The sequence below is a fragment of the Parambassis ranga genome, chromosome 16 (genome assembly GCF_900634625.1).
Source record: "Parambassis ranga chromosome 16, fParRan2.1, whole genome shotgun sequence".
NCBI classification, from domain to species: Eukaryota; Metazoa; Chordata; class Actinopteri; family Ambassidae; genus Parambassis; species Parambassis ranga.
The window spans coordinates 3,420,454-3,441,737 of NC_041036.1; the positions used below are offsets into that span (position 1 = coordinate 3,420,454).

At 41.3% G+C, this 21,284-nt stretch overlaps 3 protein-coding genes across 4 annotated transcripts; 1 reads left to right on the plus strand and 2 right to left on the minus strand.

Moving 5' to 3' along the window:
* Positions 1 to 1,674: 1,674 nt before the first annotated feature.
* Positions 1,675 to 3,305, minus strand: kiaa1143 (KIAA1143 ortholog). Its single transcript, XM_028426484.1, has 3 exons — positions 3,082 to 3,305; positions 2,445 to 2,595; positions 1,675 to 2,361 (listed from the first exon to the last, which is right to left on the minus strand). The coding sequence occupies exons 1-3, from the start codon at positions 3,193 to 3,195 to the stop codon at positions 2,141 to 2,143; spliced, it is 486 nt and encodes a 161-aa protein (XP_028282285.1). The 5' UTR covers positions 3,196 to 3,305; the 3' UTR covers positions 1,675 to 2,140.
* Positions 3,306 to 3,380: 75 nt separating this feature from the next.
* On the plus strand, positions 3,381 to 6,168 carry LOC114449116 (transmembrane protein 42-like). The gene is made up of 3 exons (XM_028426485.1): positions 3,381 to 3,811; positions 4,714 to 4,860; positions 4,965 to 6,168. The coding sequence occupies exons 1-3, from the start codon at positions 3,617 to 3,619 to the stop codon at positions 5,106 to 5,108; spliced, it is 486 nt and encodes a 161-aa protein (XP_028282286.1). The 5' UTR covers positions 3,381 to 3,616; the 3' UTR covers positions 5,109 to 6,168.
* Positions 6,169 to 6,205: 37 nt separating this feature from the next.
* Positions 6,206 to 18,900, minus strand: LOC114449114 (palmitoyltransferase ZDHHC3-like). 2 transcript variants are annotated; one of them, XM_028426481.1, is made up of 7 exons: positions 18,734 to 18,900; positions 16,669 to 17,105; positions 16,347 to 16,471; positions 13,775 to 13,871; positions 13,590 to 13,671; positions 12,956 to 13,086; positions 6,206 to 6,964 (listed from the first exon to the last, which is right to left on the minus strand). In XM_028426481.1, the coding sequence occupies exons 2-7, from the start codon at positions 17,014 to 17,016 to the stop codon at positions 6,758 to 6,760; spliced, it is 990 nt and encodes a 329-aa protein (XP_028282282.1). In that variant the 5' UTR covers positions 17,017 to 17,105; positions 18,734 to 18,900; the 3' UTR covers positions 6,206 to 6,757. The 2 variants fall into 2 exon arrangements, with proteins under 2 accessions (XP_028282282.1, XP_028282284.1); XM_028426483.1 differs by lacking the exon at positions 6,206 to 6,964 and adding an exon at positions 9,323 to 10,922.
* Positions 18,901 to 21,284: the final 2,384 nt, after the last annotated feature.

A 21,284-nucleotide genomic window follows, 5' to 3' on the forward strand; every position in this document is an offset into this window, starting at 1 on the left:
GGTGTATTTATTACATGGACGATGGAGGCTGCGGCGACTGGAGAGAGCACAGCGTCCTGTCGCAGAATGCAAGGATTTTATTTGGTGTTGATTTTTCAAGTCAAAGGTTCTTCCATCAATTGTAATGATCTGGATGCAGGTGAGAATGAAACATGCCTTTTTGAATAAAGAGGTTGAAATAATGCTGTTTTTTTTATTTCTGGTAACTTATAGTAGTGCTGCGGAAACTGGTCCTGTTTATCACTTTAACCAAAATGACCATGAATACATCCTCTGGGGACTCGGAATGTCCGACTCCATGCACATGTCTGTCAGTCTGTGGGTGCTTCTATGACAAACACAGTGAAAACAATGAGTTTACAATACAGTCAGTTTAATATTTCCTTTATCTAATGTTGAGGCAGTAATAATCATTCTCCAAAAATACACAATAAAAACAAAAATCCACATTAAAAATAAAAATCATACAACCGCATTAACATGAATGCACCGTTACAGCTCCTCTGTCGAAGCTAGAATCTGTTCATACATCCAGCACAAAACTGAATGTATTAAAAATTCTACAGTCTGCATTTCCACACACTGTTAGCAGACCCATCACAGGTACACATAGACAGGGACAGGGGAATCAAACAGGAAGCAACAAAAACATTCTGCACATCAGTGCTAACTGATACAGGGTTTTTTTTTTTTAGTGGAAGGCAGCTGGAAACAGGAAGAACGTTTGTCACTGCTGTTATGGGTTAAAAAAAGAATCCGTGGATTATTTTAATCCCTGTGAGTGACTGGTCTGGATTTTGCCTAGTTTCCACTGATCAGCTGCTGATGTTCACATGTCGTGTGCTTGATGACAATAAAAAGGACAGACATTTTTTTTATCGTTAACTAAAAAAGGCAGTTATTTCTAATATATATATACCATCACATTTAAGCTGGATCCATACTCCGCGAGACAAAGAGCGGAGAACGCACTCCACGGGTGGTAAGAGATACAAAAAAAAGGTCTTTTCCGCACTGAGGTACCATACTCCGCGAGACGCGTGTGTGCAGAACTCCTCATACGGCCCGCCCACTAAACTATAAGGAAAGACTTTACTGAGTTTTTTAACACACCACAAGGACGTGTGCCATGGCAAGAGGTGATTATACAGAGAGGGTGCCTGCAACAGCGTGAGATGTCCGGCGATGAGTTGTGAAAATGCGACATTAAAAGTAACAATAGCAAAGATTCAGTGTTTGTGCCTTTATGACCACATTTGCACATCTACTGTGTTCCAATGTGCCTGCGATACTTCAAACTGTCCGGTGATGAGCTGTGAAGATGCGACATTAAAAGTAACAATAGCAAAGATATACAGACATTGTTAACGAGCCTGTTATGCCCGGGTATGTAGGAGTATATAGAATGGTAACAGTCACCATCTGGTATGTGTGAATGGCTGTCTGGATTTATTGGTGACAAATCACCCTGACTTGCCTTTCTTTCTTTCTTTTATTGCTCATCATGCAAAACCGGTATGGTCTTATCTAAATCTGTTGAATCAGTGCTGTTTATACACCTACCTATATACCTGGAGAGGCTCTTGCGCTTCTCCACTTTCATCACGCCCACAATAAATTCCGACCAATCACAGCATGGTTGCCGCACAGCCTTGAAAGACAAAGTTCGGCCCGGACCCTGTGCACAGGAGTGCGGATCAGCGGGCGGTCAGAGACAAAAAATGACGTCATTTTGTGGGCGTAACGTCTGCAGGGGGGAAAAATGTCTTTGTCTCGCGGAGTATGGATCCAGCTTTAGCAGTGGACAAAAGTTCTCCAGGTAATTTGGCCAATATTTCAACCAATTATTATCTCTGTCAAAGAAAAGTTCCTGATTGTGTTTAATCAGGATGCGATGCAGCTTTCTGCTGTTTTAGTTTGACAGAAAGTTCTGTACAACAAAATGGAGCCAGGGGGATTCTATTGGAACGGATTTTTTTTTAGAGGGCGCTAACATGTATGATGTATTCACAGCTTTTAAACTAAGACATGCAAAATACTGCCACTGTCCCTTCAAAAGGAACAGGCTAAAATTGACTATTATTCTCAAATTCTGTACAATTTTCTGTCCCATAGGAGTCTCACATTCCACCAGTCTTACTTAGTCTTCCTCTTCGTCCTCATCTCCAAAAGACAGGAGACTGTTGTTTTTGATTTTCTTCCCAGGTTTCCCATCCTTCTTCTCTTCCTCCTCATCTTTCTCTACTGCACTGCTCTTCTTCTTTTTGCTGGAGCTGGCAGTGATGCCCTGGAATTTGTCTGAGGAGGAGCGCTTGGCTGGCTTCTTGAAGAGGATTTTGCCATCAGGAGGAGCTTCATCGTCTGTGAAGCAGATAAAAAAAGCCAGTGGTAAGTTTGCGAAAAAGGCAGAGTTTCCACGTTCATCGTCAAAGATTCGATCTCACCTTTCTCTGAGCCGCCTGCAGGCTGTGAGACACCTTTAATCTTCTTCGCCTCCTCTGCAGACAGGTCCCCGTCTTTCAGGACCACAACCTGAGGCAGCTCATCGTCTCGATCGCTCCCACTGTCATCATCCAGTGTAGGCATCACTTGACGCTGAGGTGGACAACATGAAAGAGAGAAGAGTGAGATCATGACAGAAGTGATCATTTACAGATGTTTTCTTTGCTGCATTTTGATCAGGTCAGAGTCAAATGCAGAGGTTTATCTAGTATATCTTGCTCCACACTGTCACTGTCACACACAAAAAATGCATACAGCAGCAGTTTAATCCTTGTTATTCTGCTAAGGCTAGTTTGATATTTTACTTTTATACCAAAGAAAACGTAAAATCTTTCTGATTATTAGTCAGGTTCTGCAGCGTTTCTTAATGTATCTACTGACGCTGCAAACAGACGTGTAGCAGGCAGCAGCAGCCTGCGCTATAATGTGCACATTGACTTACATTTAACGGAGCTATTTTCATAGTTATGAGCTACAATTAGCTTGGGATGTTAATTTGTCTCATCTATATCAATGCAATGCGCCTCCGTCCCAGAGCTGCTAGCTTAGACGACTTAGCAAAGCGGCACTTAGCGGTACCTTGGTGTCCACAGTCGGTCCTTCTTTGTATCCAACATCATTTTTAAACTTCTTCAGGAATGATGGCTCCGTCGGTTTCACCCACGCAACTCCACTGGCTTTATTTTTATTCATCGCAAAGAAGCAAAACAGGGTAAACGAACAAGAAATTAGAGGTCTTAACTAGCAACACAACACAACTGACGTCACTAAGATGCGCCCATAGAACAATATAGCGCCGTCGCGTGTCATGTGACTTTCAGGGCTACTGTGATTGGCGGATGTGTGAAGATACATGTCAAGGGAAGCGGAAGACGATTTTTCTTCAAAATAAAAGCGTGCAATTAGTCGGAGGTAAAACACGGGCTAAAAACCTGGTTGTAATGTATCAAAAACAATATAAAATCATTCCAATGTTAACTATTTAGACCACGAGTACATCGGTAAAGTGTTTATAAAAAATATTACATGTGTAAGCAGACTTTTGTTGTGAATTAGTTTTGCGCCGTTCCACATCCTTTCAATTTTGAACTCGCCACTGCTCCTGTGTCCGGGGATGAATGGGGATTATGACAGACGCCTGTCCGCACCCGCTTCAGAAATGCTTTCTGGGTCTGTTTACGCGCTGTTAGCGGGTCTTCTGGGAGCTGCGGCCTCCTTGTGTGCTAAGCTGTCTCTCGGCGCAGACTACCTGAGAGAGATGTGTGAGTCCGGGCTGAGCGGCTGGAGTGAAACACACGCCTGCGACTGGGTGAGAAATGTCTTCGATATGATGTTAATTATCTGTAAAGTCTGCGTTTGTCGTGTGTTACGCTTCGCTTGAGTTCAAACTAAAAAGTCCGAGCAGTGCAGAATCCGGAAGAGAACAATAATTTGACTTCACTACCCAGAATGCATCGGAACGTAAACAACAATGGCGTTATGTTTATAAAAACTAAAACTCTTTTTCTCAATCATATTGATACAGAAGTTAATAATAATAATCTAAGATGATGTGTGTAAATCTGAAATAATAATCTTAAACTGACCTGTTCTTAAAATATTTGATTTTTAATTTATAGAAACATTTACTTCTTTAAAAAACTGGGTGGTTGGAGAGGTCGTGGCCAATTTCTCTTGTTTTTAAATGTATACACAGAATTAAACAAACCCTTTTAAACAGGGTGATTATACTAAAAATGTCAGTACTCTAAGGCCCGTTCACACTGGGGGAAAAAATGTGACTTAAGCAGGATTTGGCCGCATCCAGATCAATCCAGATGTGTTTTTTTCCGAGTGTGAACACCTCCAATCCGGCTGAATCCAGTTTGATTTCAAGCCGGCTAGATCCACCATCGAGAGGTGGATCTAGCCGGATTGGCTCAAATGTGGCTCAGGTGTGAACGCAAATGTGGCTAGCGAATCCAGCTAGCCACATTATTAGCCATATTACGAGGCGCCACCTAGTGGTTTGGAGAACAGCAAACACGCTGGATGAAGCCGGATTGAGTGCGGACACAACTGTGTGCTAGCCAGATTTGAAAATAGGTCTGAACCCATCCAGCTTAAAGGCTGTCTGGGCTCAATCCTACTCGAGCTGGAATGACTTTCTCCAGTGTGAACGGGGCCTAATGACTAACTGCTAACCATGCCGTTGACTGTGTCCTGCTCCAGCTCCACGTCCCTCTGCGGCTGCTGTGTGGAGGCCTGCTGTTCTCCTGTAATGCTGTGATGTGGACCTTCTTCTCTAAGGCTCTGAGACACTGCTCCTCTTCAGCCAGGGCCACCGTCACCACCACTGCCTCAAACTTCATCTCCTCTGTACGCTGTTTTATTTCAACAAACGCTGCTGATGTAGAATTTCTCCTCCACATGTGTTCATTGTTTTCCTGAAGCAGTCTTGGTGAACATGTTGTTGTGTGCAGGGCGTGTTGGGGAGGCTCATCTTTGGAGAGACTCACGCAGCTCTGTGGTGGGCCGGCATCTCTCTCACTCTGTGTGGACTTGTTGTGATCCACGCTTCCACACCTCAGACACTCCCACAGGACCAGGACAGAAAGGACAGGTGATGATCCAGCCTCAACCTTCCAGCAGGGACACTCAGTGTGGAATTAGAGGAGGTAAGGAGGGCGTCAGCTTAAACACTGAATGATGGGGTTTGTATATTAGTGCCACCTTGTGGTGACATGAATAATAACATGATGGTGGCTCGCACAAAAGTCATCATGACATAGATCTGCTCTTTGGTTCATTATAAAACTATGGTGGAGGCAATTTAGGATGTTTTTCACTGTCTTGCACTGAAATACATAAAACGATTGATGTCAAATATAAATGAGATGGCTTTACATAAAGACTGTCTGCAGAGAGGAACTGCATGTCTGCCTCTGCCACAATGTAACATTGCAATTTTGTTTTTCACATCCCATGAAATAAATCGGTGAACTCATAATTATCACCTTTCTTCAGAGCCGAGCTTGTGGTTTCTCCTCGTCTTTATGCTATGGAGTATTCAACACAGAAACCCCAAAGTGCTAACTAAAATTTTTTTTTGCTTTTTTTTGCTTTATGAATACAGAATTTTTTTTCAACCAAATCTTTGTAAAATCAGCAATTTTTCCCTGTAAACACCCTTTATATGAAATATAGATGTAATATATGAAATGGAAATGTATACTGTCACTGTTAGAGGTGCTCTGCTCAGGGTTGTATATTAGTTGGTAATTCATGTAGTGTAGTGAATGGAAAAGTGCTATTTTAATAATTTTATTAATTTAATATAGGAATCCTCGGGTGCAGTCATATGCTTTCTACAACACAGCTCATAAACCTTATGCAGTTCATAATCATTTTTTTAAAACTATTAAAGGAAATCAGCAAAATAAGGAGACTGTTTTTTTTAACTGTATTTTCCCCTCACATATTTTAAATATTCACAATTGGGTTATTGGCTGTAAATAATCCATCCATCCATTCAGTAAGTTTCTGGCAATATTTTACAGTATAAGTTTGTTTTATTGTTTTTTTTTTTAATTGCTGCTTATTGTCATCGGCTTACTGGAAAAAACATTTTTTAGCACTTTGCCTGTTATTTGTTTTAAATGGGAACATGATTCTTTTTTGTATTAAAATATTTTATTATAGACTAATGAGCAGCAAACTTCAATTTGTTGATAAAAGAATTGATCTTTATTGTCTTTATTGTGAGCACATCCCTAAAATGAGCGCAAAGTCAAAGACACACACCTGCTGAACTTTACCCCTTTATAGATAAAGACCGACGTCTCGATGACGACACTCTTCATAATTTACAGGTTAAAAAATGAAATCTTTCTATTAATGAATGTAAAAACATTATTACCATTAAAATAATGTAAATGTGAGTGGTCCCGTTACATCCAGCACCCATTTTAAAGACAGAAGCCCTTATCCAGCAGCTTACATATATATATAATACAATAGTACCCTCTGCATTAACTCAATCAGTGCCCATTTTCCCAAATGGAATGATGAGAGTGAAAAGTCAATGCACAGATGGAAGGAATGAAGATGAGTATAAAGTGTACAGCACTGAACTTCTGTTTTTTTAGAGAGCGATAAGGCACGAGGTGAAGTCGGGGAGTGTTTTAAAGCAAACTGCTTTAAACTGCTTTTAAAAAAAAATAAAATAAATAAAAACAAAGACATCACCATGTGCAGCCTCCACCGGGCCTCTCAGTCAGGCGAGCGGTATCTCTATGATGTCCTCCTTGATGATCTCCCCCTGTGGGATGCTGATGTGGTCCGCAGGGCCCTTCCTGCAGCTCAGCTCGCTAAACGGGCTGCACCAGGACAGAGAGAAGGGGCCTCCGAACGCCGTCTGCATGGCCTCCCAGCACGGCACCTTCCCCCACTTCCCCGTCTCGCCCTTCAGGCGCTCGATTCCCTGCAGAGGACAGAACAGTGAAGTTCTCAGGTGGAAAAAAAAGAAGCACTGGACAGGTGCGCATGCACTACTGAACACGACTACAACACAACAGTGACGCTAATGTGGCAGCGATGGTTTTGCTCTCAGGGCTAGTGTCTCCAGATTCATCCTCAGATTGAAATTGTGATTCCTCCTGAGGACCTTCCCTGTCTGACAAAAAGCTACAGCCAGCTAGCATAAAAACATTAACTTTAACTGTTATGAAGCTTCAGGATATTTAGCTTTTTTTCCCAAATGCTAGAAAAAAACAGGATCTTGTCAGAGGATGTTAGCACCTCTGTGCAAAGCGTTGATGCTAAGCTAACAGGCTATTGTGAGGTGAGCATCAAGCTGTTTTTCCAGTGAATTCGACATTGATTTTTAGCTAAATTAGCAAAGCATCTTTGCAGATGTAGTATAACTATGGCCCAGCACAGACAGGAGAGGTCCCAGGAGGAGTTCCTTTAAATACTTTTGTTCCATTTCCTTTCAAAGAAACAATGCCCGAGATTTCATAACATGCTACAAAATGACTTGCATGCATGCATGCATGCAAAGACAGGCACATGCATCAGGATACACACCTGGCTCACTCATTCATTCAGACTGTTTGGTTGAATTGGAACACAGCAAAAGACTGAAAGCACACTTTGGCCTCCTGATTGAAACCTGCATGCGTTGTTTATTAAGCTTGATGGGGACAGCTGATGTGATCTTTTGTTTGTTTTTTTTTTTTGTAAGCTTACCTCTGTCAAGATTCTAAAGAGCTGACTGCTTCAGAGAGCTTTTGGCAAAGTGAGTTATCAACCAAAGCAAAAATGCATGAGTGTAGAGAGGACACTGCACGGGAGAGAGGAAGATTACAGATGGTAAAGTGGGAGCATAATGGAGGACAGGGGGACAGAGGGAAGATGCAGGGAGTGAGGCAAACAACTGTATCCAACATCATTTGAGCATCAAACACATTTAGGCTACTGTCAGTACTTTAAAAAAAAAGAGCAATCAAACACACATTGGCATTGCAGCTGAGAAATATTTATTCTCTGTGCATGTGCTGAAATCTCTTCAGAATATTTAGAAAGAATTTCTGTAAAAAAACAAACTGTTTCCCACCACATCGCTCTCAGCAGCACATGTTTCACATACAGGACTAAACTACCTTCACCTGTGCCATGCATTCAGAAGTAACATCATCATGTAAACAAGGAAAAACAAGAGCAAAGTAGCTGCTTTGGAACAGAGCAGTTCACACAGACACAAGAAAAGAAAAAAAATCCAGAGTGTGGTGGTTTTTTTTAGTGCCTGTATAAATGTGAATGGTGTTAATAATACTGCATAACAGTGCAGGAACACAGCCCGGCTGCAGCAGACGTCTTGTTTCACACAGAGCTCCCCTGTGACTCCACAGAGTTCAGTGTTTCCTGCAGCAGACATGAGTGTAAAGCTGAGCCAGCGTCCTTTTAGAGGAATTTCATATCAAAGCTTTCCCGATTATTCCTGTAATTGTTGGGGGTTTTATTGAATTTGGCACACGCTCACAACATCAAAACACCACATGGGCTCGGAGCACAGGAGCTGATTCACTGGCAAGTGTTCATGCAAACACACACACACACACACACACAGGCTTAGAACCTTTCTTCAAAATTAAAAAAAGAGAATTATCACATGTTACAATGCAGCTGCTGACTGTCTGTGGACAGCATGATTAGCCTTGTTGATGGATCGGTGCTGGAAACATTTTTAATTTCCTTGAGTTTCCAGCTGGTGTTTTGGAGTGAGGATTATTAGACACTGGTTTGTGACTGGAGTAAAGTAAAAGGCCTTTGTTTCCGTCAGGCATGTATCAGAGAGGAATCAGGAACCATGATCCACACTCAGGCAACATGCAGGTGTTAAAAATCATCTCATACGCATGGTTAAACTGCAGTGAGACTTTCTGGTCTGTTATGTTTTATCTCTCAGACTCCCTAATCCTCAGAGGGAGAGGACATCTGATGTCACTCTGTAAAGGTGGAGCTACGTTTCTTAAAAAAGGGGAAGAACTGTGTAGATTAAAGGTAGGGTAGGAGATTTTATTCTGACACAATCCGATAGCAACCAATTAGTTCGGCAGTTTCGCTTTAAAACTAAGAATATGAATCATCTGTGGAAGCTATAAAACACTAAAAACATCAGCCAATCCTCCGGGTGGACCCTGCGCAGAGTATTGGCTGGTTGTCACTCTCTTCCTGCTCTGCGCGCACCAGAGAGGTACGTGCATGATGGCCGAAGTCACAGACTGATTGGGAGGCGTGGCTTCGGGGTGAGCTCCGAGAGAAAGGGGCGTGTGTTTACTTTCAAAATCTGGCTGACTCTCACTGAGTTTTCAGAATCTCCTACCCTACCTTTAAAATAATAATAAAACATTCATCTTGCAAATTCATGAATGATAGAATCATAAATGTTTTTTCTTTAAAAATGATCCTAAAGGCTAATTATCATCATTGTAACGCTCTGGGATTGACAACCTGACTCCTTTTTTATCACCATGATTTGATCACATCTGCAGCAAAGAAGGCAGGAGAGGCAAACTGTTTGAAAAATATGATCATTTTTTAATCATTCAGTGCACTCTCAGCTCCTTGTAAATCTTTAAGTGATCAATATGTTACACACAGACACATTCGTTCCCTCTGGTAGGGATCGGGATGGGAACTGGTATCAGCAGTGATTTGTTGACATCAGTGCATCCCTGAAGAAAAGGATGAGTGGGAGGGGGAAATAAAAGCCAGAAAAATAAAACCATAATGGACCGGAAATCTGTGGGATTACATTTGTGTCATAATAATCTAAACTAAATCCAAGAATCAAATAAATCAACTGGAAGCAGAGAGTTTAGTTTCAGTTCTGACTCACTGAGCTCTACGTCCTCCTTCAGTGTTGACGAGCAGGTTCATGGACCGGAAATGCAAGTTTAAAAAAACTCGTCTAGCTCAGACTGCTCACATTTGTGAATCATTTCACTTTCTGGTTTTTAGATCCAGCACTTGCTCACTTTCAGTTATTATGACACAAAGTTAGCCTCCCAGTAAGTCACACTGCTGATGTGCTGTGTAGTTCACATTTTAAAAGGGGGTCAGCCTGAGAATGGGTTTGTTTGTTGGGTCCTCGCCTGGATCGTGCTACCGACTGCTGTCTGTGAAGCGTTCTCAATCTGAGGGATTATTTTAGAGGAAGGAAACGAACGATTATAAAATGACTCAGATCTGATTATTGTGGGATGGAGTTAAAAGCCTGAACACCACAGGTTGTCAGGGTCAATTCACCTGAATTACACGTGGACATTTTTACAGGGAAGCTTTTTAGCAGCTTCACTCAACCAGAAACAGGTCTCACAGTTTCAGTGATCAGATTTCTGTCTATAGGGGCTGGACCTTGTAATTTAGCTGAATTAACCCTTTAGGAGAAAGCAAGAGGAAATGCAGAGAAAGAAAAGGAAACAGGTTTTTGGATACAACAGAAGGAGTAGATCAGAACAACACACATTCATCACAGTGTTGGCAAACAGGACCCAGAAACTCAAAGTGTTTCTTTTTCTCTGCAACTCGACTCACTCAAGGCAAAACACAAAAATAAACATGTAGCGCACTTTGTTGGCATCACAAAAAAAAAAAAAAGCACATGATAAGCTGTCCATGGCTAGGTTGGGATATACAGTGGAAATGGGAACACACGGACTGCCGTAGCTGAGCTCAGAGGGGCCCGGGCTGGCCGTCCCACTCCCTGCGCTCAGCTCTCACACCACATACTGGTAGGTCTCAGCCTTCCCGTGGTCAGGGGTGGAGAAGGGGCTAAACCACAATAAGGAGAAAGGGTGTCCGAATACAGCCCTCATGTTCATCCACTTAGTTTTTTTAGCCCATCTTCTCTCTTCCTTTTTCAACTGCTCTATTCCCTGAAAACAAGAGACAACCAAACTTCAGTTGGCGTGCTGCTGTGACCCACAAACCAGATTCCAGTGTCAAAAAAAGACAAAAACATGTCAGGCTTTGAGCGATTTCTCTACAAAAAAAAATAATGCGGCTGCTGGTTCCCATCCCCTCTCACAGTCCTACTCAGCATGATGTCATGCCTTGCTGTATCTATGACCTGGAGTTGCAGACAAAAAGAAGTTCAAAGCAGGAAAAAGACTTTGGTTTGGTCACAGGCCACTAACACAGTAGGCACAGCACCAAACTTTACAGGCTGGTGATTCCTTCTTCTACTGATACATGGGCTCATTCACCTGAATCACTACCTAAAGCAACAGAAACATCATTAAGGCACGAGGATGTGCTTTGGATTAAAGGAGACAACTGGGAAAGAATTTGCTAATGAAAGGTAGTTTTGTAGACTTTGAAATTCTAAATTCATGCATTATAGTTATTAAAATAAAAATAGTACACCAAAACTGTATATTCCTATAAACTAGGAAGCAGGAAGGTCTGGCTTCTGGGCTGCTTGTAGTCGGGTAAACAGGTTAATCAGGTCCACACTGCTTTTTTTAAAACAACACAAAATCCAGAAATACAAGAAAAATCTGTAGACAGCGAAAAATAGCCAAAGAAAATGGCCTAAGTAAGAGGCTAACATCCATGCAGGTGCTCCCTTTCAACTCGATGTTTGTCTGGAGCACAGTTAAGAGTGTATGCAGGAAGCTAGGCAAGTTTTGTGGCAAGTAAGCTCATAGCGTAGAAGCTAGAAGAAGAAGTGGAGGTGGTGAGCCCCTGCTGTGTCAGTTTGTCTCAGAGAACCTTTACACAACAAATTACAGATGTCAACAACTCTTTAATAGTAACACCTGTGGCTATTCAATCTCCAGACTAGACTGTGTAAATTGTACCATCAGTGAGACCCCAGTATATAGACTTTTCATTGTGTAAGTGTAAGTGCTAAGAGTATTCTTAGCATTGTCCAGCCTGAGGGCTGCCCCTGACCCCAGCCCACATGATCAATGTGGAATCAGGATTAACACATCAATAATAGTGTGGAACGGTTCACAGGATCCACGGTTCGGTTTGTATCACGGTTCTGAGGTCACGGTCTTCAGTTCAGTTTATATTGTCGTTTTTTTTTTTACTTTTTTAACACTCAATGGAAATACCAGAGACCAGTATAAATATACAGCCTAATGATCCAACATTTACCGTATCTAGGAATCAGTTATTGGCTGTCCCACTTTTCATTATTGCATAATTCAAAACGTTCAAACTGTAAGCCATGATGGGACCAGCGGCAGCTTTGAGCATGATTGGACACAGAGAGGTGTGGGTCTCCTCTGACTGCAGCTGAGGCTGCTGAGCGATGCTCCTGACAGGCTGTCCCAGCCTGTGGGTGCTTTGAGGCGGGGGAAAAAGTCACCAGAGAAAGACTCTAGATTTGTTGCTAGTCGCTTTTAAAAAGATTTGGAAAGTCGCCAGATTTAGCGAGAGAGAAACACCAAGCTGGCAACACTCGTCTCCGGCCAGAGGGGAAAAACGCCTCCCTGCATTTGGTTGCGCATGTTCTGAACCACACAAAACACCCCCTGAACCGAGACACACGTACCGAACGGCTCAGATTTATGAACCGTCCCACTCCTAATCAATAACTATACAAGCAATGATACTGCATGACTTTTACCAACTGACATATGTGCATGTGTTTGCAACAAATATTAGTAAATCTACTCTGAATATTGTTAATATTATTTCACCAATATAAACAAGAAGAGTTTGAGAGAGTACATCATCAGTAAGACACATGTCACCTTTGTTGTTGATTGCAGTTGTGAACTGAAATCGTTCAGTGATGTGCAGGCATGTTTTGAATGGACACTGCATTAGTAGTTAATAAAAAAAAAAGCAAAGGAGAAGCAGTGGAAGCAGGGAGAGAGTAGTAAAAGAAGAACAGAAGAGAGGAGGAGGAGGAGGAGGAGGAGGACAGTGGGTCACTGAACGGGCCACTTACGGTCTCGTCGGTACAGATGGAGTGAACTTGGGTGCCGAACATCACAGAGGTGAAGATGAGGAAGAGGAGGCCCTCAAAGCACAGGAGTATGAGAAGGATGACTGTTGCTGGAGGAGAGAAGGAACTGCACTCTGGGGGGGTGGAGGGACGTGGAGGCAAAGAAGTAAACGGGATCATATGAGGAGCTGCTACAGTGCTACCAAGGACACTACTGAGCTCTACTGTTAACTGGTGCAGAGATAATTCAAAGTTAGTGGCTTTAAAAGGCTGGTGAGTGTTCGGGATCAGGAAGAAAGGTCCAATTTAGACTGGATTGTTGAGCAGAAGGGAAAACACGTAACTAAAGTTTATGCTAGCAAGTATGAACTTTATGATCCAAACATTACTCAGTCCTACCAACAAGCATCGTCTTTGGAGCCACAGCCTGAAAGCACTTACTGTATTACCATAGCAACTGTCCAAACAACCATCTAAAACTACTGCAGTATATAACAGGAGCCCTAGATGAAGCTCACGAGTACAAGTATGACACAACATGTAATTTTATGTCACTGATACAAAAGGCACACTGTCATATTTCAAAGGAAGATTGTCCATATCTGTTCTCTTTTTAGATTGAATGAAATTGACTCACTTGTCCAATCATCTTCAAAGCAGTAGAGAAAATGGAAGACCACCATGACCAGAGCGTGGAGAGAGATGAGTGCAATGTACATCTAGACACAAAGAGAAACAACTGACGTCACACAGAGTCCGCTAACTGCAGAGTAAGAAGGTTGGAATAAAGTGAGAAACTACTACTGATTATAGTGAACCTACTGTGAAAAGCACAAAGTACTTCTGGTTGTTCTCCCCAACACAGTTGTTGACCCAGGGACAGTGGTGGTCCATCTTTCGTATGCAGCGTTTGCAAACACTGTAAGAGAGTGAAAAACACACACTATCACTTCCAGCCGCTGTACCACTAAACATTTAGGATTATATTATCTCAATGAATATCTAATGTATCCATCCTTGATGGATGTGAGAGGATTTTTACGACTCTACACCCACGTCTGCACCTGTAGCAACAGGAGTAATGAGTTGTTGTTTTTAATTAAAGTGTAAAAAAAAGTAAAATTAATACAATTTCTGGAGCATTGATATATTTGAGAGATTGCATCATGGGAGGTAGGGGTGTAAGAAAAATCGTTTCTGTGATATATCGCGATATTTTATTTGGAGGTATTGGTATCATATTTAAGTTGTGGCCCATTTTTTTAATCATTTATGAGCAAACATTAATTTCAACATCTTTCTTTTGTGGTGCACACTGTCTCTTTCAGCATAATAACAACTTGAATGTGAGATACAGTTGCATTGTGCAATGTTCTTATAATTAAAATAATTATAATTAAACATTTTGTTCTTGTGAAAGATGTATAACTGGTATTCAAATGAGGCTTTCCATACTCTTAAATGTGTGTGTATGTGTGTGTGTACGGTGTATATTGCGATTTTTATATATACAGTGGGGAAAAAAAGTATTTAGTCAGCCACCAATTGTGCAAGTTCTCCTATTTAAAAAGATGAGAGAGCCCTGTAATTTTCATCACAGGTATACCTCAACTATGAGAGACAAAATGAGAAACAAAAATCCAGAAAATCACATTGTAGGATTTTTAAAGAATTTATTTGCAAATTATGGTGGAAAATAAGTATTTGGTCAATAACAAAATGTCATCTCAATACTTTGTTATATACCCTTTGTTGGCAATGACAGAGGTCAAACGTTTTCTGTAAGTCTTCACAAGGTTTTCACACACTTTTGCTGGTATTTTGGCCCATTCCTCCATGCAGATCTCCTCTAGAGCAGTAATGTTTTGGGGCTGACGCTGGGTAACACGGACTTTCAACTCCCTCCAAAGATTTTCTATGGGGTTGAGATCTGGAGACTGGCTAGGCCACTCCAGGACCTTGAAATGCTTCTTACGAAGCCACTCCTTTGTTGCCCGGGCGGTGTGTTTGGGATCATTGTCATGTTGAAAGACCCAGCCACGTTTCATCTTCAATGCCCTTGCTGATGGAAGGAGGTTTTCACTCAAAATCTCACGATACATGGCCCCATTCATTCTTTCATTTACACGGATCAGTCGTCCAGGTCCCTTTGCAGAAAAACAGCCCCAAAGCATGATGTTTCCACCCCCATGCTTCACAGTAGGTATGGTGTTCTTCGGATGCAACTCAGCATTCTTTCTCCTCCAAGCACGACAAGTTGAGTTTTTACCAAAAAGTTCTATTTTGGTTTCATCTGACCATATGACATTCTCCCAATCCTCTTCTGGATCATCCAAATGCTCTCTAGCAAACTTCAAACGGGCCTGGATATGTACTGGTTTAAGCAGGGGGACACGTCTGGCACTGCAGGATTTGAGTCCCTGGCGGCGCAGTGTGTTACTGATGGTAGCTTTTGTTACTTTGGTCCCAGCTCTCCGGAGGTCATTCACTAGGTCCCCCCGTGTGGTTCTGGGATTTTTGCTCACAGTTCTGGTGATCATTTTGACCCCACGGGGTGAGATCTTGCGTGGAGCCCCAGATCGAGGGAGATTATCAGTGGTCTTGTATGTCTTCCATTTTCTAATAATTGCTCCCACAGTTGATTTCTTCACACCAAGCTGCTTACCTATTGCAGATTCAGTCTTCCCAGCCTGGTGCAGGTCTACAATTTTGTTTCTGGTGTCCTTTGACAGCTCTTTGGTCTTGGCCATAGTGGAGTTTGGAGTGTGACTGTTTGAGGTTGTGGACAGGTGTCTTTTATACTGATAACGACTCCAAACAGATGCCATTAATACAGGTAACGAGTGGAGGACAGAGGAGCCTCTTAAAGAAAAAGTTACAGGTCTGTGAGAGCCAGAAATCTTGCTTGTTTGTAGGTGACCAAATACTTCTTTTACTGAGGAATTTACCAATTAATTCATTAAAAATCCTACAATGTGATTTTCTACATTTTCTTTTCTTATTTTGTCTCTCATAGTTCAGGTATACATATGATGAAAATTACAGGCCTCTCTCATCTTTTTAAGTGGGAGAACTTGCACAATTGGTGGCTGACTAAATACTTTTTTTCCCCACTGTATATAAAATTGCAATATACATCGTCTTTGTTACAGTATCAGGATATATCGTATTGCATCGTGATATGTATCATATCGCCAGATTCTTGCCAATACACAGCCCTAACGGGAGGGCAAGCCATCGTATTTTATTACAAATGACTAAAACACAACAGCTTCCTGGGTGTGGAAGTTTCTGATTCACTAATTATCTGATGACTTTACTGCACCAAAACACAGCACTTGAATGTGTATGTGAATTCTAAATGCTGCAAAATTCTATGTCCTTTTTGTCCTACCTGCAGTGGTGTGCTCGGTCAGGCTTGATGCTGCAGCACTTTGGACATTTGTAGACCACCTGCCCTGGTTTTAGTTGAAGGCTTTCTATGTATTCCTTTGTAGCGTTCCCTTTTGGCACTGCCCCCTAAACAGGAAACATGTGCATACATAGACAAATTCAGCATAATCTGCAGTTCATTAATCACCACGATGAAATCAGTGGTACTAACATTTTTCTTAAAGTTCAGCAACATTAAGCAGAACTCTATAAAGACCACAAAGCAGCATGGCGTTGAGAATTAAATGTGTATGTATGCATGACCACAAGCATGGTGCACTTACAGGGTCAGTGCACATGGCCCTGAGGTGTGAGGCGAGGGCGAGAAAGGCCAGAGTGTTGAACAGAGTCCCGTTAATAATGCTGTATGTCAGATTTTTGGAGGGCAGCAGCATTACAAACAGCACCACAAACTCAGCGTACAACACCAGCAGCCAGGTGATGATGGCACACACGATGCCGCAGACGTCCCTGATGAACCACATGGCCGAGGCGGTAGAGGCAGTGATGACGTCTTTGGAGATAGGGATGCGTTGCTCCACCTGTAGGCAGCTGGTTCCCGTTTCTGCCCCTGACGCTGCCTGCCCACGCCCGTGCTCCACGTCCCTGCATCTGTGCACTGCACTCTTCATCCTTCATCTAAGCTGGATGCCTGCTGCTGCCTGCTGCTGCTGTCAGTGGACACACTGAGCCTTCAGGCTTCAGTCTAAGTCACCGCATGCTGAGAAGGAAAGAAGAGTTGCAGGTAGGAGAAAAGTCAAAGGTTTAAATATCTTGGATTCTATTGAACGTTATGATTACTAAGGCTGTGTATTGGCAAGAATCTGGCGATACAATACATATCACGATACACATGTCACGATTCAATACGATATTCGATATATCCTGATACTGTAACAAAGACGATATATTATTATGTGTATGTATATGTATACACGTTGTCGGTGTCAGCCATGTTCAGTGTCAACATTGACCTGTGCCACAACGACCGCGAGACTAGAGAATAAACAGCTATCGCGTGGTGGCTTAAGCAGAGCTGCTTAAAGAGACAGTGTGCACCACAAAAGTAAGACGCTGAAATTAATGTTTTATCCTAAATAAGTAATAAAAAATCGATTTGGCCACAACCTAAATCGATTCCATTATCCCCAATTTTTTCTTACACCCCTAATGATTACAGTACCACAATACCACATATTTAGTTTGATTGCTGCAATCTTCACCCTCTTTCTTCTTCTTCTTCTTCTTTCTTATTCTTCCGTACGTTTTTTGGCGCAGCGTATCTTCAGCATACATTGACCCGATTACAGCCATTCAACTACCAAAATGTTCATCTCGCAGAGGACATTCCGGGTCAACTTCAAGTTTTTTTCAAAAAAATATAATTTTTCAAATATTAAGCAATTTCTGCGTCATTTTAAACATTGAAGTCTTTGAGAGCCCTTCAACGAGGGTCATCTGCCAAATGTATCTCCTCCTACAAATGTCACGCTACAGACTCAATTTTAGTCTTAAAACGCTCATTAGATGCTGCTCTATCAAACTTGTTGCCTTTAAAGTCTGTTTTCCGTTCATTCCTTCAAGACTCATTGTCCAAAATATTTTTATTATTATTCAAGCAAAACAAATACTTTGTTGTTTTTTTTGATAACAGTCAATTGTGATTAAACAATTGGGGTAATAAGCTGAGCCATGAACAATAAACTGTGACCTTTGTATTTAAAACCTACTTCACCTGAAAGGAGGTATATGACAGCACAACACAGGAAATACTGACTGAAATGGAACTCTTCTGTAATTATCTCTGCATTACCGGGCGAGTATTGAAGACAAATGTGCAGCAGGTAGAACAATCTGCATTGTAGGCGTGGAACTACAGACATTTGAAGACAAGCCAGAGGTTGGTCGTCTGTGTCTGCTTCCTAACAGCAGAGGTCAAACTCAGCAGCGAGCAGCCAGGGCTGTCCCTCTGCGGTCTGACTCTACCTGCAGCTGTATGTATGAGGCATCACGGATAAACGGATGGAGAGGTCACTCAAAACAGGTACACCGTGTCTATGACATCCTACTGCGCTATGAGCATTTTTTACAGCGTTCAGATGACACCAATCGAAGACAAAGTGGGTCAATGATTATAATCCCGACTGTTTCTAAGTCAATGCTAGATAGATACACAAGTTAACCATTAAGCTAGATAGACTCTTAATATTGGCTGGTAGAACTACGTTAAAGAATGCTGTAATGCTAATTTATAGGCCTATATGTTACTGAAACTGTACCATCGACGCCAGCCTATTTAGCTAATGCTAGCTACTTTGCTAACATCCCAGAGAGAGAGAGAGCATTCACCTGTTTGCACGCCTCCGTCAGCGTTCTTCCCTTCAGCTGTAAAGCGATAGACGCCCAGAAGTGTCCGTCTGCCTTCACTTCCGATTTTTTTGTCAGTATATCGCACTGAATTCCACCTGAAAAATGAGCATCATCCTCTGGTCGTTTCCTCTCCTCCTACTTGGTAGCTCCCCCCTTCGTTGCTGCTCGTTCACGCCCCTTCACCACCAGCAGCAGGACGTGATGACGTCGGCAGGAGGAGAAGTCAAGTAGCTATCTCATTGGCTAAGAAATGAGACAAATGCGGAAGTGGCCTGAAGCGCTTCAGAGCTGCATGCTGACCGGTAATATTCACTGACTTCCCCTCAGCCTTTAATAAATGTCTTTCTAACTGAAAATTCATATAATCAAATGTTTTATGTTGGGTTTGTATGTATGTATTTCTGACTGAGTTCATTTTCTCAATTGGACCACAGTCTAAAAATTTTTCCTGCAGACTTTTTAGTCTCTGCTTCTCTGACCTGCCCAGTGTTTACTGCTTAGATATGTCCAGTGTAACTTAAGTAAAAGTACAATTACCCAGCAAAATATATACTCAAGTAAAAGTAGAAGTGCTACATCAACACTCCTACTTAAGTAAAAGTCTTAAGTACTTAGTTTTAAATTTACTTAAAGTATTAAAATTAAAAGTACTCACGCACCGCATATATATTATTTATTTCCATTGCAAAGGATATCTGAACATAAAATAAATAATAATACAAATAATCAAAGAAATCATCTTAAAATTAAAATGGACCATGTGTAGTTAATTTACATTTCTAGTACCCAGAAGCAGCTATGGACAGGTCTGTGTGTCATGAGGCAGGCTGTGGGCATCAAGTGAACAGAGAGGCTGCTGATAACAAACAGGCATTCAGCATGTTTACTGTGTCAGTATTCATGTTATGATTCATATTAATCAGACATTAATGGATGGACCTGTGTTAGCAGACAGCAGCTAACTAGTTAGCTAACTGAGCCAGAGCACCGGCATCATGACTGAGGCTCATTATAGAAACACAGCTGGCAGCGTGACACCATCTCCATGCAGAGTCTGACCTCACATCAGTCCAGCACTGTGTTCATCACATGGAACAAGGAACTACAGACACTGTAGAAATGTAGTGGAGTAGAAAGTACAGGTAACAGCTGCAACATGTAATGGAGTCAAAGTACAAAGTATGCAAGTAGAAATACATAATAATTTACTTACAGTAAGAACGAACGAAGTACACATACTTAGTTACTTTCCACCACTGGCTATGTCCACATTAAGCAAACAGTGTCGAGTCTTTATCAGCTGTCATTAAAATTATATCTACATCACTAACCTGTAACCTGCAACATATTTGTAATTCAAGCATCTATTTGTCCTTTTTTTTGTATAGATAGACAAAATCCTGCTGTCGAGCTGTGTTTTCTAATAAATGCTGCCACCTAGTGTTTGGCCATAGTAGCACAAAGCGCTGTGGTCAGTCTGTGAGTGAAGAAAATAATTTTGTGTAGGATTTTCAAAACATATACTCGGTACAAACATAAAAGATTTAATAGATTATGTATTTATGTAACTGCAACAGACATGTTGTGGTTTGTCAGTACAGTTGTAGCCGCGGGAGATGACCCCACCACCAGCCACTAATGTAGGTCACTCCAATAATAGTGTGTGCCTGGACTGGTAAAAGCAGTGCATGAGGTGTCAATCATCAGTACTTGTTGTTTTCCCACCTTTCTAACATCTAGCATTACTTACCATTTTAAGCTGTCTTTCAGTTTGGTTGTAAAATAAAAAAATACATAACATAATTTTGCAACACAAAAGTGTTTGCATGTTAAAGCTGCATATGATTTATGTAAAGTTGGTGTACAATGCTCCTACCACACACCAAAAAAAGTTAATTTAGCATGTTTTTTTGTAATTTTTTGCTTGAAGATAATAATATTTTTATTGTTCTGATACTTCTTTTTGCAGTGATTGCTGCCCTGACTGATAAATACTTTTACTTACTAATATCTAATGAGTGCTGTGAGCATAATCAGATCATCAGAGGTTCTGCTGCAATGTTTCTGCGGTAATAGTAATGTTCTTTGTCCAAGATGAGAGAATGTATTGCCAGACATTCAGGCATGTTATCAACAGTTTGTTTTTGGCAGTCATGCCAAAGTCCACTTTAACTAACAGTAATCTGAATATGTGTTGTACAATTACAAGGTAAGTTTGAATATTGATAAGGTGTATATACACTACACTACATTAAGACATTAGTATAAATGTCAGTAGAAATAATTATACTTCATATAAAGCCTACAGTGTTTCATGCAGCAGTCTTAAAAAGGATTTTTAACAGCTTAAACTGCTTAAATCCGCTTTCTTTTTACTTTTGAAATTCAAAAATAAAAATAATTTATATTTACACTTATATTTATATTTATATATGTAGCCTTCTTTAAGATTATCCTATCAAAAATCATTGTAGACACTTAATATATTCGAAATAAGCAAAATCTAAGATATAACAAAGTGCCACACTTC

Excerpts from the sequence above, each read along its gene's own strand:
- kiaa1143 (XM_028426484.1), bottom strand. The coding sequence starts at position 3,195 with ATGAATAAAAATAAAGCCAGTGGAGTTGCGTGGGTGAAACCGACGGAG. Across the intron at positions 2,596-3,081 it reads GACCGACTGTGGACACCAAG|CGTCAAGTGATGCCTACACT; the intron begins GTACCGCTAAGT and ends TGTCCACCTCAG. Across the intron at positions 2,362-2,444 it reads TGCAGGCGGCTCAGAGAAAG|ACGATGAAGCTCCTCCTGAT; the intron begins GTGAGATCGAAT and ends TCTGCTTCACAG.
- LOC114449116 (XM_028426485.1), top strand. The coding sequence starts at position 3,617 with ATGAATGGGGATTATGACAGACGCCTGTCCGCACCCGCTTCAGAAATG. Across the intron at positions 3,812-4,713 it reads AAACACACGCCTGCGACTGG|CTCCACGTCCCTCTGCGGCT; the intron begins GTGAGAAATGTC and ends GTCCTGCTCCAG. Across the intron at positions 4,861-4,964 it reads CCTCAAACTTCATCTCCTCT|GGCGTGTTGGGGAGGCTCAT; the intron begins GTACGCTGTTTT and ends TGTTGTGTGCAG.
- LOC114449114 (XM_028426481.1), bottom strand. The coding sequence starts at position 17,016 with ATGAAGAGTGCAGTGCACAGATGCAGGGACGTGGAGCACGGGCGTGGG. Across the intron at positions 16,472-16,668 it reads GGGCCATGTGCACTGACCCT|GGGGCAGTGCCAAAAGGGAA; the intron begins GTAAGTGCACCA and ends TTTCCTGTTTAG. Across the intron at positions 13,872-16,346 it reads GACCGAGCACACCACTGCAG|TGTTTGCAAACGCTGCATAC; the intron begins GTAGGACAAAAA and ends ACTCTCTTACAG.